Source organism: Gallinula chloropus (assembly GCF_964237585.1).
Source record: "Gallinula chloropus genome assembly, chromosome: 7".
In the NCBI taxonomy this organism is placed as follows: Eukaryota; Metazoa; Chordata; class Aves; order Gruiformes; family Rallidae; genus Gallinula; species Gallinula chloropus.
The window spans coordinates 14,044,997-14,065,817 of NC_140092.1; the positions used below are offsets into that span (position 1 = coordinate 14,044,997).

General features: G+C 38.0%; 1 protein-coding gene across 1 annotated transcript in view; it reads right to left on the minus strand.

The window, feature by feature from the left end:
* The window catches only part of PDS5A (PDS5 cohesin associated factor A), a gene marked incomplete at its 5' end in the record, with an annotated part of 78,593 nt that overhangs the window by 38,637 nt on the left and 19,135 nt on the right, over positions 1 to 20,821 (minus strand). Inside the window, 5 exons of the mRNA XM_084266730.1 lie at positions 1,459 to 1,539; positions 5,643 to 5,769; positions 6,196 to 6,293; positions 7,066 to 7,152; positions 7,547 to 7,750. Coding sequence (XP_084122856.1) covers positions 1,459 to 1,539; positions 5,643 to 5,769; positions 6,196 to 6,293; positions 7,066 to 7,152; positions 7,547 to 7,750 — 597 coding nt within the window. The remainder of the gene's footprint in view (positions 1 to 1,458; positions 1,540 to 5,642; positions 5,770 to 6,195; positions 6,294 to 7,065; positions 7,153 to 7,546; positions 7,751 to 20,821) is intronic.

A 20,821-nucleotide genomic window follows, 5' to 3' on the forward strand; every position in this document is an offset into this window, starting at 1 on the left:
GCAGATGTTCCTTTATTAATGCAAACACTGTTTTTTAAAATTAGAACAGTAGAATCATTAACACTTTAATTCTAATGGAACATAGTCAATGTACATTTTTTCATTACATTAAAGCATTTCACCATCTAAGTTTTGGCTTAAGAAAATCATGAACATCCTTCATAATTCAGTTCCATTACTTCCATCAGGATTGATTAATTCATGGCAATGTGGTAATTTAAAATAGCAATAACCATCTCCCCAGAAAAATTAACTGCTAATAAAAGAATTTTTAATTTTAAAATGCACATTCATCCAGAAGTTGATTAAAAAACCCACTATCTTATTTTTAATGTTCTTGTATTTTAAATCCAATCCAAACTGCAAATCAGCAAATGCTGAAAACCAAACTTCTCTTCTTTTGATCCATTTTTAAAAATGTCAAGTAACTTTGTGAAATGTCTTGTGATATTTGACAGTAATGCATCAAGGTTGTTAGTGATCTAACAGGAAAAAAAAACCCAAAACAAAGTAGCCTAAACCATGAACAATTTCTTTTGGATTTGTTATATTTTAATAGACTTGATATACTTCCTATTAGATACTGTGGGTTAACATGAGTATTATTTTAGCAGTGCAGATACTACAAAGCTATTACACACTTGAATAAGAAAGTAAGAAGAGTAACATTAAATCAAGTAGAAGGTCACTCTATGCACTATCCTGTTTCCAGCTATAACTAATTAAAAAAGCTTAAAGAAGCAGGGGGATTGGAAAGCGGGACTTGCTAGTGAGACTCCTTGAGCTTTTAAAACACTTACCCATTAATCTTTTATAAGTCTGGCCAATTCCCTTTTTAAACTACCCTGACATGTAAGAATTCTATTGTCTTCAGCACCAAGGAAAGGTAATGCGATGGACCAGACTAAATCCCCCACAAGTAGCTATTTTAATAGGTAGAACAAACAACACTGAAATTGAACAAGATGAATTACAGTAGAAGAAAACACTGTAAAAAACTCAGTTCTTTTAGTCTTTGTTACTAAAAGACACTTAGGATGGGAAAAAAACCCCACCAAAACCACACAAAACCCCTAAAAAGAGCTGGTAGTTTGAAATGCTTCATCCTAATGCTTGATATGAAATGAGGCTATCTGTTTACTGGACACACAAAAAACTAACAATTCCTTTTGTTGCAACAGGTAGTTTTGGTGGTCACCTATTTTCACAGCATAGATTTAGGCTTAACTTTAGACTGAGATGAGCAAAAATTAAGCTCCTCTGCTTATTTGAAACACCTCACATACTTCTTTAACAATCAAGCTAAGTAATACCCTATTTGGAAAATGGTATTCTAGTTGCATTACAAAATGTGACTTCTATAAACGATACTGTTAAACAAACATATCTCCAATAAATCAAGTCACCAAAAAGAACACTTTTTACTTGTAGATAACATGGATTATTTACTGTACGTACATTGGCAATACACGGTTCAATGGTCTGGACGGTCCGTTTCAACAGGACTTTTGCAAGATCAAATGCCTGTCTGTTAAGGTTCTGCAATAAAGAAAAAATAATATTAATTTTTTTAAGAGACACACTACTTCAAATAACCTTTCTCTCCCAACCCTAAAAGACCATTACTACCACCTATTTATTTTCAAAGCTAACTAAGTTCAAGTTATGTTAATTCCACAATTACAGACTTAGAAAAAACTTTCTAAATAGGTGGACACACTTAAAAGTTCCACACACTTAAAAGAAATCTAACCCAAACCCATCACTTCCTGCACTCCAGTTGTTACTTTCAGCTTTGCATTCATCTATATAGAACATTTTAACATGCACTCAGATCAAAAATTTTGAGGAAGTGTTACCACACCTCCGTACTTTAATTATTAATGCACCAAATTTTGCCACAGAAAAATTAACTAGTCTAACTATTTAAATGTGTCTTCTTTTCACCCCTCACTCATTAAAAGCACACCTTGTAGCAAAGTTCAGCCTTTTTCAGTGGGTAAAACTGCACTGACTTCTCCGTGGACTGGACTGTATGCTCTGAGATAGCCCACAGAAAGCACCTATACTTGGGCAGAATCAGCTGCAAACTTTCCATGCAAACCTTTGGTTGCAACATAACAAATCTGAACACTGCTCTTATTGCTCTCAAGAAGATAAGGAATGTAGCTGTGCATCTGAAAAAGTGACTGTCCCAACCTGCACATATTCCAGTATGCAGAATCTCATCTAGGGATTAATGCAGATTGGGGTGGGGAGCAAGGTGGATTAGCTGATTGCCCCCAAAATGACAAATGGCTGCAAACAAAATACAGGTAAAGCCTAAGGGTGACTGATTCTTGAAAGACAGTATTTGGCAAGTGTATGGTAAGAATGACTCCCTCACGTTCGTTTAGCTGATGTGATGACAAACTGAAAGACAGTTAATCAACTGATAGTAAAGAGAAACAAATGGCCAAAGGCTCAACTATCTCCTCAGTCACCACAGCACTAAACTGATGTCTCATTATAGAAGACAGACAGGTAGGTATAAACTCTGCTCAAATTCAAAACAAAGCAGTTTCTCTCCAAACCAGACCATGGTTCGTATCTTGTTGGCAGGTATGTCTGAATTAAACTAAAGAACTGACAACCTCATGCAGAAAATGTTACATTTGGATCTTCAATATAGCTTCAAAGACTTCTTGCAATGAAGTTTTTCCCCTCTAGACAGGCTCACCATAACTTAAAAAAAATCCCACAACAAACCAGCCAACCAAAAAAAAAACAAACCCCACCAAAAAACCCACAACACAAAACCAACAAAAAATCCCATCAAAAAAAACACCACCACCACCCCCCTAAAACCCCAAACAAAACAATCCAAACACAAAAAAAAGAACCCCACCACCAGGAACCAAACACCGAATAGACTAGAAAGAAATATATACTCATCAATAAGCAAGTACTGATAAGTAGAAAAATAACAGAGAAGAAAAAAAAAATCAACCCTTGAACATCTGGATTGGCCATGCTGCAAAGGATGTAGAGGAAAACAGTGCTTTTAAATACATGGAACATATGCTTTTAAGGAATAACCTTGACAGCAAGAGTGTGAAGAAAAATATTTACTAAATAGCATTGGTTTTATAGTTAATAAAAAGTACTATAATTTGATGCCACAGGTGGTCTGAGCAAAATGTGATATGCTATACTACAACTGCAAACCTGAATTCACTAAAGGAGAGCCACATTAACATACACAGAGAACCATGTACAGTAAAGCACTTTACTGATATTGGAGGTACAAATTAATATTATTTAGATACTGAGGCAGACTCTACTTCATATCTAGGTACTGGCATATTTATCTTCTTTTTTTCACTGCAGTAGTGTCAGAAAATGTAAAAAAACCCCAAACAAACAAAACAAAAAACAGAACACCACACTGAAACCCAAAAAATCAAAAGCAGGGATTACATTATCCAAAACACGTATTTCATCTCCCTACAAAGATGAACTTCCATTAAGCATGACAGAAGTATCTGCACAGATAGACTGTTATGTCATAGAAGAGAATTATTAGTATTCAGTTGCTTTGCATGGAAATAAAAATATTGTTATTGTATGTTGTCTAACAGAAAATAAACTCTGCTTTCTCCAGCTATGGTGCTTCTGATTTACATACCTAAGGACAAACAACATAACCACAAAACTTCCTAGGAGATCTGTTCATGAAAGGAGAACATAATTACCACAGTCAAACTCTGCTAGGCAGAGCAGACAAAAGAACTTTCTGGTTTGCCTTTTTTTTTTTTTTTTTTAACTATCACATTAAGGCAGTAGTTTAAGCTCTGTTGTTACAGGAAACATACAAAACAGACCAAAATACTGACACCAAATTATGATACTGAGCACCGACCACACCATATTATTTTCTCAGGCACACTGGCCATGTCCAGTAAGGACCAGCCACCAGTGTAATGGCCAGCACACTAAGTATACAGTATAACCTAACATTTATACCAAGTTTACCTCCCTCTATCAGAGCTTTGATTGAAAATTTAGTTCAGTAAGCAAAATTATATGAATAAGCTTTGACTTTGCCTCCTCCAAGAAGTCACAATGTAAACCTTGTTCAGCTGTACAACAGAGCAATGCTCACCATTGTTAACAGCATCACCCAGTACCTGACACATACATCTACACTCTTCTATTTCCACTCTTCATCTCTACTGCCTGTAAACAGTTTCTGATCAATTATACAGAAGAGTGTAGTTTCAAAAGGATTCTTTTCCTATTGTTATGAGTAAGAGGCCTCCTTTCCTGTTAGCTGTTTCAATAAGACATCCTCTTGTTGCTATCAATAAAAGTGAGTTGATAGAATGATATTCCCATCTCAGAAGGAATGCAAACTGACCTGAGACAAGAGACAGTTTTATAGACATGTTGCTGTGATTTCACAGGTAAATGTTTAATTTCCTTAGCTAACCTACAAACCCCCCCCTGCTTTTATGTGCTAATTTAAATTTAATTATTCAGTCACGGATGGAGCTACTTTAATTTGGTCGCTATTTTAAATTAATAAATGAACAAACAGAAACACATACTTGGTAATAAGAGTACAGTCCACTCAATGTATCTCATAACTGAAACTTGTTATTTTCCATACAATTTTCAGTAAGCACAAGTGTTTCTGCAAGGGAATTATCTTGGTCAAAGCAAGGCAACACCAGCCTGCATGTCGCTTTGCCCTGATCTCTCAGCTAAGGGAGTTGTGTTTATTCTCCTTTCAACTTTATTTAGCCATTAAAGTAAAGGTACTTTGAAAGCTCAAATGCAGACCCAGTTACCAGACAATGAAACCAGGAAGACAGCATCAGTGACAGATCACAAAGCTGACTGTAAAGGGGGAGTCTCTGAAGACCTGCTGAGGCAGCTGTGTAGAAGGGCTGAGACAACACCTGCATGACAGCAGTAACCTGCTAGAAGGGGCTCGCATAAGAGACCTCCAGGAAGGGAGGGAGTGTGTGTGTGTGTGCACACAGGCACACACTCACTTACAGTGAGATAAAGCACTGCTGAATTCTGCAAGGAGAGGAAAGATTCTGGAACTCATAAAAGAATATGGAGCACTATGAGCAACCAACTAATACATGAAAAAAAGTAATAATTAGGGTTCACTAAAACCGAAGTCTAAGGGGGAAAGACACTGGTGTGGTGGGGAAAAAACCCCCACAAACAGAACAACTAGGGAGGCAGAGGGGAGTCTGACTGCAGAGAAGTATTGTGGATGTTTCTTGATTTTTTTTTAATTGAAAAAAATACTTCACGTCTTTTCAATTCAAAAACCCCAACAAACCCAAAACCCTTAAGATATAATGTTGTCCTATTACACATTACATTTCCTTGTACTTTATTTCTGTTTCAGCACAAAGTTTCTGAAGTGGCAAGTAGGCAGAATCTCTTGATGCTGAATAATCTAGACACAGCTAATGAACAGCACCAAATAACGCCCAGAGGAGATTTTCAATCCACTGTTACAATGCTGGGGGGATAAAAAGCAGTCACAATGGCTGAAGTGTGTGGAGAACTAAATAAGCAAAAGACAATAAAAATTATTGTTAGAGCAGTGTACTACTATAATGTTTTACTTTGCAGACCTTGTGTGCAGGAATGAGGTTAATCAAAATGGAGTCCAGCAGCTCCTGAGTTACTCCATCGCCTTCCATGATGATAGAACTCATCAAATCCAGCATATGCATTTGTACCTTCTGGTTGTGGCTATTACTAAAATGACAGAGAATATTATCAATATGAATTTTCAGACCCTGACAAATATTAACAGTATTATTAAGATAGCTTGCCCTCCATTGAATTCTATACATCTCAAAAATATTTTACATGACATTCTTCCTACCTGAATCTTCAAAAGCCTAGAATACCCTAGCTTTAAAAAGTGAAACAAAACAAGAGAAAAAAATAACCCTGGAAATACAAATGTAGATGACTCAGAATAAAGTACACTGTTGTAACACGTCTACTTTTAGATGCATCCCCCTCTATATTGTCAGCAATTCGCCCTCATTTGCTTTCCCTGTTTCCCAAAATTGTTCTATTCAGACATGTTTATTTGTAGATTATGCAAGTATTCAGTCTATCCACTAAACTGATGATATTTCGACAGTTTAATATAATTAAAGCAATTCAACTTACTTGATAACTGAAAAAAGAGTCCTAAAAAGCTGAATAAAAATTTCATTGCAATCTTCCAACTCAAAGCAGATGTTGTAAGATTTAACCCAAGCTAAATTCTAAAACAAAAATAGGATATTCAGGATATTGCAACTTCACTTCAAGTGACATAAATACAATCATGTTAGTTACATTTTTTCTATTTAAAGAAAAATACTATACAATACATTGCAAACCCTTTGGGGAAAGAGACTGAGTATTTGTTGCTTTGCTTATGAAGAGCTCTTAACACAAAGGGGCTTTGCAATATGCACCCAGAAAATACTAAATATAGAATAATCTGATTTCTTATGAGCAAAAGGAGATTGACAGAAATTGTTAACATAACAAGTCCATGTTTCTAGACTTCATGCTATGAAACAATACAGTTTTTAACATCAATAAAAAGGTTTACAAACAAGATAGTGTTTCTAAATGCACACTGATAAAAAAGTATATTTTTCTAATCCTTTTAACCCAAAATTGTATATTCCTTCTCCCACAATTAATATATGCAGATCTGCATTTTAATCAGCATTTGAAATTCTCTCTTGATGAGGTAAGGGTGCATGATATGAAAAACAACGTATAGAATTGTAAGACAAAAGCTAAATGTTAATAAATACCATTTGTTTTAACGTGTTCTCAACTACAGGCTGCATGAACTTATTAAATGCAAACAGAATTGTAACAGCTAAAAAGAAGCAATTCACTGAACTTTAATGAGACTGGTGTGATTTACAGAAGAAAATAATTTTCCCAGGCATACTGGGACTTCTGGGAAAGACTGATCACATTTCTTAGGCTTACAGTGCAAATACCATCTACTGAAAGTTACAATTATTGTGTTACCTCTAACAAGTAAAAGTATCTGTTAAATTGAGGGCTCTTCGTGTCCTCCAAGCCTTTTAATTGTCTTGTAATAAACAAGAATATGTCCTGTCAAAAAAAGATAAGTGTTTACAAGCTTGATTTGGCAGAGAATAAAAATACAACCTTTAGCAGTGACATCTACTCACATTTACAAATGACGACAACATTAAATTGCCTTTTTTTAGGCACTGACAGAAAGCCATCACCAGAGATACTGGTTGTGTGGTATTCCGTTACACACAACATACTAAAATCACGCGTCTCATAAAAGTGAACATCAGTATAAATGCAAGTAAAAGCTTTTTTTCAGGTTGTGGGTTTTTGGTGGTTTTTTTTGTTGGGGTTTTGTTTTGGTTATTGGTTTTGGTGTGACTTTTTTGGGCCACGATGTGGGTTTGGTTTCTTTCCCAGGAAGAGAATGAGGTAGGAAGAAAGCCTTTACTTCATAAAGCATGTTTACCTTAAGTTTGTCATGGGAAGTATACGGAGCTTCAGGAGCATAGATACGAAAGATATCAGCCAAGCAACATGCTACAAGGAGGCGCACGTCTTTATTAGGATTCCTGAGGAAGAATTCAGATGCAAGGTGCAAGGCTAATGGCAGATACTGCTGCTTCTCATCCTCCGAGTCCTGGTCCATATCCATGAAGGTTTTTACCACCATCTGAAAAACATGGAGGGGGAGAGGGGAAGAGAGATATCTGAGTGCTTTCTGCTTTTACTCCTAATTACTAAACAATAATGATGCATTGCAATCAATATATGTTCCACTGCATAATCCCAGTAACACGATTTGGTTTTTAGGACAAACATCAGAAAAAGGGAAGTCTAATTTCTGATACAGGCTTATTGAACTTGGTATTTTAAATTAAGATGCTGAAAAATTCTTTGCAGTTCTGCTTATTTTGCCAATCTTAACCTGAGGCAGAGCACAGGAACTGCTGCATGCCCATGAGGTTGGAGATGGCAGCACCTCTTCATCAAAGCAGTCCCAGACCACTTCAAATTGAGGACTTGCCTCAGTACGGACAGCATGAGGGGCTGGAAGCCATATGGCCTAACATATAGGCCTCAGTATACTGCAGCTGCTTTAAGAGCTGGCCAAGTCTTGTGAAGTGCCTAAGAGACCAGTGTTACAATCCGCCTGTATCAAGGCACAGAGCTCAAGAACAGCTTTACATATACACAATCCTTTTATCTAGTTTAAACAAATAGGTATCAGGCAAGAATTTAATACCTCTTGTAAATTAAAGCTGAAGATCTGTTATTTCTAAATACTCAAAACTCTATCTATCTGTATAATCTTATCCATATCATGGAAAAAATCAGCTATGTAGTTTCCTTGTTTCTTCTAGCACAATTAAGAACTACTTATTCCTATGAAATGTAACCAAAATTGTTTTAATTATTATACAACCCCAGTTAACTGAAACAACTCAACATAGTGATTCAGCAAAACTGACAGTGAGAGCTTTGTTTGAAGACACTGCAGGTTTAAGTTTTGGAATAGGGTTTGTTAAAGGATGAGGATGACTTTCAGAGGATGCCAGCACAGAACCAGGAGGTCTGCCACAGATTCTCAGTATGACCTTAATCCTGTTGGTCTTTATGTTCCATTCCTCCATGTCACCTGAACATCCTTAGAGTTAAAAGAGACATATTTCATACCAGTAGAATTTAGTATACCCATTACACACACAATATACACTTTAAAGAGATGTAAAACACAGAACGAAAAAAACTTGATGGCTCACATTTGCCTCTAGAATATTAACAGTAAAATACTAGAGAAGGTTAAGCCCACACAATCTCTTAACTCTCACCACAGTTCTTCTGTTACCATGTTACTCAAATGACACTAAGGTTGTTCTTCCATTAGTAAGCATGCCCGGGCTTCCAACATGAAGTCTGTCAGCTTTACCTCCTCCCTCAGATTTGGAACCCAGTAGATCTTATATATTAAAATAAATGTTTAACAGCAACCTTACCCACAATACATTACTTTAAACTCCTCCTCAACTTCTATAAATGTACAAGTACGTTCATTTGGGAAGCAACTTTCAGCAAAAAAAAAAAAAATAAAAAAATGGGGGGGAAGGGGCACACATGCATGCGCAACACTAACAAAATAAAATGGGGGACAAACAAAAAACTTGACAATAGAATAAAAGAGAGCTTTACAGTCACATCACATAAAAATCCAAATTCTACCTATATTGGCCTGTTTCCCTAAAAATAAGCTATATTTTAAAGCATTAGTTGAAAGGACAAAACCATTTTTCTACTGAGAGCATAGGTCTGTTTGTTAGTGTCACATTATCACCTGCCCTTCCTACATACCATAATTTAAGAAGAGGAAAAAAAAAAAAAAGTAACTTAGGTCCCTTCCAACTCCTAACATTCTATGACTGAAAACCGACCGGATCCTTTCCATAAGGAAGGTTTTAAATATATATATAGATAAATAAAAAACCCACTACCGCCCCAAAACCTAATACGATTAAACCAAAACAAAACTCCAACCAAAAATCCAATGACAGCAAACCCAACACCAAACCAAAAAAAAACCCACTGCACACTGCTCATAGCAGGACAAGGAATGGTCTTGACTTACACTACAGGATTCAGGTAACTGTTACTGAAGGCTTTAAGTGGGAAGAAAGGACTAAAACATCTGTGAATCTTACCCTTGAGAGTGACAGTTAACTCTAGGGGTACCATATAGGCATGTCCCATCAAAGTTCCTTCCAAACTCTACAAATTTTATAAGACAACCTTTCTCATAAGCCCCATCTCCATTATCCCAATATGTATTGTATGCTTCATAACCAGAATAGCCTCCTAGATTCAGATCTTTCAGAGTTACCACACTCATAAGACAATATGCATAAATCCTGCATATATCCTTTCTCTGGTATGTCAAAGAGAAGGTAAGGCAGCATGGTTCTGTGTATCTGCTTGTCTTTGAGTGCTCTAGTTTGGTTTATAATAATGTCTTTGGTGCGTGACATTCTGTCTATGGCATGCACAAGAAACGCACAGAACACTATCTTGGTCTTTACCTAGGGTCCCAGATACCAAAGCAATACAAATAACAAGTAAACGTACGGGGTGCCCAAAATATATAGCATAATGCAAATAATGAAAGCAATGCATACACAAACTACAGAGGGCTATCCCACAGTTGAAAGCATGATATAAATTCATGCTAGTGGCAGGACACACAAGATTTTGGGAAAAGAGAATTAATAAAGATTTGCAATTAAGTACAATCCATAAATCTGTTGGACTCTGTCATCATAGTTCAACAAAATAATTCTATGCATTCCTTGAAGATATGCAATTAACAATGTATCTAAAATCCTACAGCCTGGGAATAGTCTCTGTAGCCAGGCAACAACTGGCACTGATTAAGGTATTACACAATCGAATTGTTTCCAAATGCCTGCTAATCTCTGTATGAGATTAACTGTTAAAATAGAAGAAACTAGAAGGAAAAAAAAGTTCAGATGTAATACAATATATACTTGGCGCTTCACACTTGCTAGAAAGCCAAGAACGCTCTCAAAATTTCCCAGAGATTGGCAGTCTTGCCCTGTGGCATAACAGAGAAAGCAGCTATCAAGCAACAATCAAGAGAGCAACTTAAGTCTTTGCAAGTACAAGATACTGTACGCTCGCTGAAATCAGCTGTAACAAAACCACGTATCCTTGAGTACAACTCACCAAACACCAGCTGTTCCATCATTTCCTGGGATACTCCTGTCTTACTCCCCCCAACTATCCATTGTCTTGTTTCCACTAAGACAGAAACTACTATCCCTTCCTTCCCTCCATGTTCATGCCACATCTAAAGCGAAGTCTTGGTTGAGGACTATAGTTCACAAATAAATTCATGATGCAAAGAACAAACTTACAACATACTGAGAGTTCATTTCTGTGTTAAGGCCTGATAAAGCAAAGTCACTTCTCATCACCTGGCATTGGTATTACTTGGGATACACAGACTCAATAGAAATATTAATACCTGAAGTTAGGTGTACTTATCCAGTCATTTCCAAAATTCTTCCTTAAATTGTACTGCAGTTATACTTCCCACTTACGTTTCCTGTTACAAATTATGGGCTGGGGGGGGGTGGGGGTGGGGGGTGGGGGGAAGGGGAAGCCATATGCAAACTGCATGATGCCTAATAAATATTGATAGCATAAAAAGCCCAAACCAAGCAAGATCTCCACTCCAGTTTCTCTTAGTATTAAGGTTTTCAGTTTAGATCTAAAAGGAATCTTGATTTCCTGAAGTTTTGATTCGACCATTGTATAAATATTTCTCTAGCAGAATGAAGTCGTTATTTCAGAGCAAGGTACTAATTATTACCATGCAAAGTCAGTTTTATTCCAGGAAAAAGTGATTAAACCATAACAGGAACTCACTACTTTTTTCAAATTACTGTACCATTGTCTAACTAAAGTCTTGCTGTGCAGTTGAAAAAAAACCTACCTAGAGCACTAATATTCATGCATATAAAACCCTACAGACGTAGTAGTTTCCACCACAGAAAATTCTTACTGTTCTTCTGTGCAAAAGAGCAGGAGACAGAAAAGTATTATTTAAACATATTATAACATCATCCATTCTTTTCCAAACAATTAAACACTCAAACACTAATTGCTAGCAAATGTAAACAATGTAGAGCTATTAATTCTCTGCTAGTTTTGATTTAATACATCTCAATATTCAGTTATCACATCCTGGTACTTCAGTTACTTTGAAAAAATACAAGTACTGAAACTATTGTAGATATTTTCATTATTGCCATTTTTTTCGTAGTACCTTGAAATTGTAATTATCAGACCAAGATCTCACTCTCCCAGGCTCTGCGTTGAGACACACTGGAGACTGTAGAAAAATGCAAACTCCTTCATTCAAACTAGCTAGAGCAGTTAAAATTAAGACTGCTAAGTCACTCTTAGCACATTATGAACACATTGAGAATTAAAGAATTCAAAGCTTTCAGGGAGGTGTTCATCCAACTGCATGAAAATACCCACTGTGCATGCCTGTCACTCTGGGCTGCCCTTTTCACTGGCTAGAGAGAAACGCAGAGCCCACATCTTAATCCAAGCACAGCTCTCTATGATGACATCTACAGACGTCAGCTCAGTTTTGCCCTGGAGTTCTCTCACTACGAACGCAGCTCAGTGTCACTAGAAGCCTGAAATGAGTTGAGATGAACTCTACCCTGCAGCTTCTTCTGAGACTGTCAGCCTTTCAACTGTACTGAAACACACCAGAGGTTGCCAAAGCGTTGTTCACGGTCTGCCCACACCTCATATGCAGTTTTCATGCGGCCTGTTTTCAAAGACAGTAAATCAGCATGGTAGCTTGCCTTTGCGTGACTCAGCTGCATGTGGCTCTTGTGCAAGACACATGCCTCATAGGGGAATACTGGCTTTTGCTGTTCAGATCTTGGTTTGCAATTATTGATCAGGTAGATTTAGGTGCGTGGTTTGTTCCATCAGGAAGCTCCTCTACTGCTGAAATATACTGAGCATTCCAGCGTTACAGAGAGAAGAGATATATAAACACAAAGAGAGGGCAGGACAGGGTAATCGGAGAAGACTCAAAACAGTGCTTGCAGAGAGGAAGAAGCAGGCACACCTAGGAAAGCCTTGCTGCAGTTGGCAGGATAAATGCCAACCACCAAGCTAGTCAGAGTGTAGAGAAGGTGCATGCACCTTGTGTTTTTAGTGTTCTCAGAACAGAATATTCACAATATTCCAAAGAGGTAATATTTAAGCACCCTTGGCTTGAAAAAAAGACCAGGGAAAGAGGCTCAGTATTTAACAATTCACATTCCAGTCATCATCAGGAGAAATTTAACAACAGAAAGAATTTGATAGAATTTATTGTTATAGGAGTAATACTAGAAGTTAATTCAACAATAAAATTAAATACAAAATACATTTGTAAGTAGAATTTCACTAAATTGATGTGAGTGCAAGTTGACTCTTCAAAAGCTTAGACAGCTCAGGGAGAGATGCCAAGAGTAGGCTGAAATCAAAGTATGCCCAAATGCTGCAATTTTCAACTCCGTCGTCAGAGCATTTTTACTTATTATCCTCATGATTTAAGTAGTATTATGTGTGACCCTTGCCATTAGCTATTAACAAATTATGGGGTATTGACTAAGACCTAACTGTAAAACAGCAAAAATCCACAGATGCAGAGGGAAAGAAAAAAAGAAAACACTACCACCACAAACAAACAAAACCTTCTACATGGCACAGATTTAGGGTGAGAAGTCTTGATCTCCCTCAGATACATTCCTATCTATCAGCTGGAACCATCAAACCTGGAAAAATACAATTTACCTTGTGGACAGAAACAAAAATAAGAGACCTCAAGATATTCAAATGAGGAGGACCAGAGGATTGCGATTTCAGAATCTTTAAATACCTGACAAATGAAATCACAAACTTAGCAAAGCATGTTTTGTTTGCTTTTCTTTAAAACAAAGAAACAAGTCACCCCACACAAACTAACACCCAAACAAGGAGGATTCCAACTGGCCAGAAGTTAGCAAATGTTAACCTAATGATCAAGACAGGAGATCTGCCAACACATCTAACAGGCTGACATCAACACAGTTTTACAATACAAACCTAACTGGAAAGGCTAAATAAACACAGAAGAAAATCGGGATAATACATGAAATGTGAATTCCTTTGCTAACCCCACAAACTTCCTTTGATAAGATCATCAGCTCTCTAGATGAGGAAGGACATGACATGCACTCTGAGTGTCAAGAACAGCATCAGAGCCACATGGAAATGGAGGACATCAGAAAAGATGAAGCTGTGGCCCAATGTTAAACTGAACGAGCCTTTGGGATCTGCACGAATTTATTGGTGGAGAACAGTGTCATGAATGATCTCATTTACTATATCTGTAAACAACTGTGGTACAAGAGGCAAGAATGGAGAGTAATGACAACAGTAGGGACTGGCTGTAGGGAACAGGATAATAGATGAAAAGAACAGAAATTCCAAAAAATAGTAATTGCTAAATGGTCATATGCATAGTGCTTAAAACCAAAAACTTCTTCTATTAAGAGCTTATCAGCTAGAAACAACAGGAGAGTTGAAAGATGGACATTTATTAAGCAATTGTAAAGAGATTATGAGCCAACAACAGGCTATGCGTATAAAAACAATGGAAATGCAATTGCAGGATGTGATAGAAGAAGTATTTCCAGTCAAGGAAAGGAAAAGCAGCAATACAACTCACGAAATGCTAACAATACTAAATGTTGATCTGAAACATATCACTTAGGTCTGATTACCCTCACCTACAAAAAAAAAAAATAAAAATTAAAGTGGGAAAAGTCTCAAAAGCCTCTTCTTGTAAGGAGACATTTATTTGTGAGACTGTGGTTTGCTTCATCTACCAAAACAGCAGCCAAACGTCTCTCTTTTAATATGCCTTTACTACAGGAGTGCCACTTATGCACTGGGAAAAGACTGCAAGTACAAGTGGGTAGAAAGGGGCCATCAGCATCTCCAGCCTGAGAACTGGGAGTGCTTTCTGACCACAGAAGCATTTGCTCTGAAGCATCGTCCTCTCACAGAATTTCACTTCACGGCCCTCATCAGGGCCCACATTTGTAAGAGTCGTGGCTAGACAGAAGTAGATGCCCTAATTAAGCAAGGGGCATAAGTGAATCATAGAAAGAACAAACTGGAAGGGAGCCAATGCATTTTCGTCAGGTTTTGCTGCTGTCATTACTAAAATGAAAAGCAGCAAGCCCTTCCTGGTACTGACCCTTGAAAAATACATTTTATTGCCTGATTTCCACTAAAATTCTATCTTTAATCTGTACTCTCTGACAGGACATTTAACTGGCTCTGAGTAACTCGGGATGAGAAAAAATAAAGTTGAACAAAAGACTTATACAGAGTATGCAGAGTTGTGTACTCTTTGGGGCAAAGACTATTCACCTCCTTCCTTACACCCTGCTCACTGAGCAAGTGACCAAGGTTTCCAACCAGGCAAAGTTTAACTGGCTATCCTTCCCCTGGGGACTAACTTACATTGAGTTTTTCTTTGGGGCATTGGCCAAGTGACAGATCATGAGCAAAGAATCATAGTATCGCCTTGGTTGGACGATACCCTTCAGATCATCAAGTCAAATCATTACCCTAACCTGCCATCTACTACTAAACTATGGCCCTCAGCATCACATCTTAAGAGTCTTTTCAGTATGTCCAGGGATGGAGACTCCCTGGGCAGCCTGTTCCAATGCCTAACAACCCTCTCTATGAAGAAGTTTCTCCTAATACCCAATCTAAACCTCCCCAGACATTTCCTCTTGTCCCATCACTAGTCACTAGGGAGAAAAGGTCAGCCCCTGCCTCTCCACAACCTCCTTTCAGGTAGCTGTAGAGAACAATCAGGTCTCCCCTCAACCACCTCTTCTCCAAACAACCCCAGTTCCCTCAGCCACTCCTCGTAACATTTATTCTCCAGTCCCCTCACCAGCCTCATCACCCTTCTCCAGACACGCTCCAGCATGTCAATGTCTTTTCTGTAATGAGGGGCCCAAAACTGAACACAGTACTCAAGGTAGGGCCTCACCACTGGGATGAGTACAGGGGGACAATTACTTCCCTAGTCCTACTCATCACACTATTCTAAATATAGACCAGGATGCTGCTGGCCTTCTTGGCCACCTGGTCACGCCGCTGGCTCATGTTCAGCCGGTTTTCAACCAACATCCCGAGGTCCTTCTCTGCTAGGCAGCTTTCCAGCCACTCTTCCCAAAGGCTGGTGAGCACTTCCACCAACTCCCACAGTACCCTCGGGCAGATCTCATCTGGCCCCACAGACTTGCATACATCCCTCACCATTTCCTCTTCGATTACAGGAGCTGCATTATGCTCCCCATCCCTGTCTTCTGGATCATGGGGCTGCGTACTCAGGGAACAACTGGTCTTGGTGTTAAAGACTGAGGCAAAGGCGGCATTCAGCATCTCAGCCTCAAAATTCACACACCTGCAATTTACCACTACCTTTACATTAGTAAAACAGCATACTCTGTATTACTAAGTGACTCTGAGACTACTTTCCAAGAGCCCCCACTAACTTAATCTGACGTATGAAAAAGCAGGAGGACTGGCTACTAATTGTGATAAAAACAGTATACTGAGCAGTTCATGAATTATTTGAATTAACTTTCTTGATACGTGTGGGTTGTTGGGGTTTTTTTAAGTAACTACATAATGAAAAGAAATTTCACACGCATTCAGCATCGTAATCAAAACAGGACAAGTATTGGTACCAATCTGGGAGAGAGGTATACAATTACCCACAGCTTATATGTCCATAATTAACACACAGCAGAATTCTAATTCTGCTGTAAATCTAGAAGATTCCTCAAATAACATAAATGCAACAGATGGGGAGAACTGGCAAATAAAATGAGGAAAATCAAATGCCTTAATCCAAAATGTCTTGCACAGCACAAATTAGAACATGTTATTTAAATAGTGGTGGAATGTTTTGCCCTGCAAAATCAGCCACGTAACGCTGACATCTTGATTACAGTAACTTGTATGGAGTGCTGCAAGGAAAGGTTACAAAAAAGTATGCTTCCTAAGATTACAACAGCAGAAAAGGAAGTATAAAGGTGTCCTTCCTGCCCAGCAGAAGGTAATTCTAACAGTTAACCACTGCATGTGATACATCCTGTACTCTTTGGCCACAAACAAGCCCATGGGAAAAATCATTCGTGATGTGCAAAGAAATTACCACATGCCCTTCACTGTAACTTGGACAAAATACATCATTATGCTCAGAACTGACTATTTTAAACAGTATCATTGACTATAAATTTTCACTTCAGTAAGACCTGGAAGATTCAAAACCATTTTATACAACTTCATTTCACTGCTGCATGTATTAGTGAGGTGCTTTTCCCCCCAAGCTAAACAATACTTTGAAGCCAAGCTTATTTCTTTTGCCTTTAAGTAGGTACCATTACAACTTGTGTAGGAACATCCTTTACGTTTATTTACATCCCCTGATGTAACAGCGGGTGATCTTTTTCATCTCTCTTTCAAGATGGGGACTATTTTAAGCTGTTAAAATTATAATAATAAAAACCCCAGAGGCTGTGCTTTTTTGTTTGGTTGGGTTTTTTTGTTCTGAAGATGTTAAAATTTGTCATTAAAGAGAAAGTAGATTATAATCAGCTTTAATGGCCTGAATTTAACAGAACTTTCCTTGTAACTGACTGGCTGGCACACTCTCTTTCCTACAGTTCTGTACACACTGACAGGCAGGGCAATAACTACTGAAGGAAGACAAAGCAGAGACAGAAATTCAGACCTGTTTGCCAACCAGGAGCCACAGCAGTACACAGTTCAAACTCCTCTCCCAGTAGCTATGGTTTTGGTTACACATGACAACATGGAGATCCAGTTCAACCACTTGCTGCCACCATCTCCTTCCCCCTTTTCCATTACTCACCCTGTCCTCTTTCTGGCTATGCAGGGCTACTCTGTATTTTGTACTGGCCCCAACACTTTGAGCCAATTTAACTTACTAATTAGGCTGAAAACCTCCTCAGAAAATGTCTCAGTTTTTGGACAGGCATGATTAGATCACAGACAGGTCTGATATGTTCCAGACTCAGTACAAGGGAAGGTAGATGGTCATGGCCATGAAATTCTAAGGAAGAAAGGATAATCTTGGGGTTTGGTTCATAAAATTTTACCAAACAACCTAACAGTGACACAAATTCTTCACCTTAATAGTGGCGAGCACGTGAAGCCTGAAATGGGCAGCTATACCAAACCCTACTAATCCCCCCCGAAAATTTACCTTTACGTCTATTCATTAGAAACTGGTATAAGATGACTCACTGATCATTTTAAATCTGAGGTCTCAGAAACACATTCTTACAGTGATTTCCCAAAGCTTGTATCTAACAAAATGATTTATTCATTTTAATGTAATGACACATTTCCTGGGTTTGTATCATGACATGAGACAGCAGAACTTCCTCATTTTCCTTTCCAGGCCATCACTTTTACTTTGCCTTCCAGGTTCTCATTACTCTCACCATACCCTCATCTCCTGCCTTCGGAAGCAAAGGTTCGCTAGACCCTCACTACTGCACGGAGCACTGTGTACTCACACCACCACACATGCCCCTTTTATATAAGGGATCTATACAATGTCCATAGTGTTTACCATCTGGCTCCTTACTCAGCATCAAGTTCTATTAGATTCTTGGACAGAAGCTGTCCGGTGAAAGATTTCACTGAGCAGCCTAGACTGATGCATCAGTCTTTCCTTAGTGCTTGAAAACTTCATAAAATCAGCAAATAATCTTCCTTTCTGTCACCTTCTTTTCCTCACCTTGCTTTTATTGGCATTTAAGACTAAAAGCTTCCACTAGATCCACCCCAGTAAGTCAGGAATTCTGTGGAATCCTCCTTGATTGTGATCAACCAAACCAACTCAATTAACCATGTTCCTTGGTTCCCAAACAGCTGAAAGGTTTTCAAGTGTGCAGAGTACTACCCTTAGGTCACAGTATGGTTTGTCATCAATAGAATTTATTTCTTTAAATCTACTTTTTCTTTACAGTCAACTTTTGATGCATGACAATACTTAGCTACTCAGCCCAAGACTTTTTAAAGTAATTTTAATTTCAGAAATGTTGAAATATATTGTTAGCTTGACCCTATCATACTGAAATCTTTCAAGTATTTTGTTATCCATGTTTTAAATGGTTTCACTTTTTTTTTTCTATGACAAATTATAATACTGTGGATCAAATCACACATTTTAACAATATATTTGTATTTTTTTCTCAAATAAAGATAAGTAGGAGACAGTGCACATATTTATTAGCAAAATTATCTCTTCACACTCGTGTTACCATCTCGTACACATCCATGCCTTCAGTGTGGTGCCATAGCACTGATGCTTTTTATTATATTTTTTAAAAGAAATCCAGTCTTTGGCATTATCTAGTCTTTATTACTGGAAAGATTTGTAATGAGATTCTTTCCAATTTTCCTGCCAAAGTCTAGCAATTAAGTAGTCTAAAGAAGATTCATAAAGTAAAACAGTGAAAGTCTTTTAAGTTCTCAGAAATTTCACTTCCATATATATAGATGAATAACAAAAGAGTATTTGCAGAGGGCCTAAAAAGAGCCCATTCTTCAAACATTTTAATGATAATTCAAGACACCATCAGTTAGAAGCATTTCATTAAACAGTCCTTTTCCCCTAGGTATAGTAGTGAGTGTTACGGCTGAGGGAAAAAAAAAAAAAAGTCTTAGCAGTGTATTCCCCACAGTGAAGGAGTTTCTATTTCCATATGAAGTTTCCCAAACACTTTGATAATAGTCTCCAGATGTGAAGGAGAGGATCATTTATAACCACCTCACTGCTGTAGATAACTCATTTCCAAAGAGAAGGTTGCACTGGACAAGAACAACAATGGCATTTTCATTTCTACTGTGAATTGCAAGGATTAATTCTGAAGTGAGTATTTAGTCTCAGTTCTCATAAGATGATGTGTTATGAGTTTCACATTAACATACGACTATGCTTCCAGCAATACCAGTATTTTAAAGACTATATCCATGTCTATTTCTACACCACTGTGCAGGTACACCCCATTATAGATCATACAGTCTTCCTAACTCAGTCATCCAGAAGCAGTGGGTTTGTATGAAGCACACCAAGCTCTCTTGACTGCCTGTGTTCCAACATAATTCATAAATGAGACCAAAAAAAGGTGTGGTGGTTTTTTTCCTATTTTAGCTATTTTGTAAATTGTGGCGAGTTGAAAACTTTCTATACTTACTGAAGCAGAAAATTATGCAAAATATTTGTACCGTGATCTTTAGCTCTGACAGCACAGTCTGTGACCAAGAATAAATAAACTAGAATTTCTTTTGTGAAACTCGTCCAAGGACTGGCAATTGCACCCAACACCACCATACTCAGCAGCACAAGAAGGTATCAAGGAGAACGAGAAAATACTCTTCAGCCACACCATGCACTTTCTGGTGTCTTTAGAAGCCAGACTCCACTGAACCTTAGGACAGAAGATTAGGATATAAGTTACAGGAAACCCCAGAGCACACACATCTCTCATGATAAAAGTGCACTGTCTATGTGCCCGTCATCTACGGGAGGCTTAATAAAGGATTCTCACATTAGCAAAGATTGCCTAGAATACAGACAATGTGGGTTATTGGCTAGACAAAAATCAGAACTGTAAAAAGTTTTGATATTTCACAATCAAAACTTATGCTAGCAACCAGTAACAACAATAAAAACCCCCTAACCAACAGCACATCAAACCAGAATCTGCTCCCCAGCAGGCACTGCCTAACAGGGACTTTCCTGCTCATCTTGCTGCAGCCAGGGGCTGGTGGTGTACCAGCTAAGCACCTACCAACCCACATACACTTCTGCAAAGTTTCAGAAACATTAGCTTTCTCCAACAAAGCACTATTTTACCAGAAAATTCTGCCACCTGTTGAGCACTACTATCTATATTATTAACACACACAGTGAAGTTTCTTCTTCAGGCAGCTAGCAACCTCAAAAACAGGACTGAAGGCGAAATGCAGAAATTGCCTTCCTCTTTATGTGGCTGGTGGCTTCAAGGTATTTTTAAATAGCCCCATTAAAAACAAAGTTTTTGGA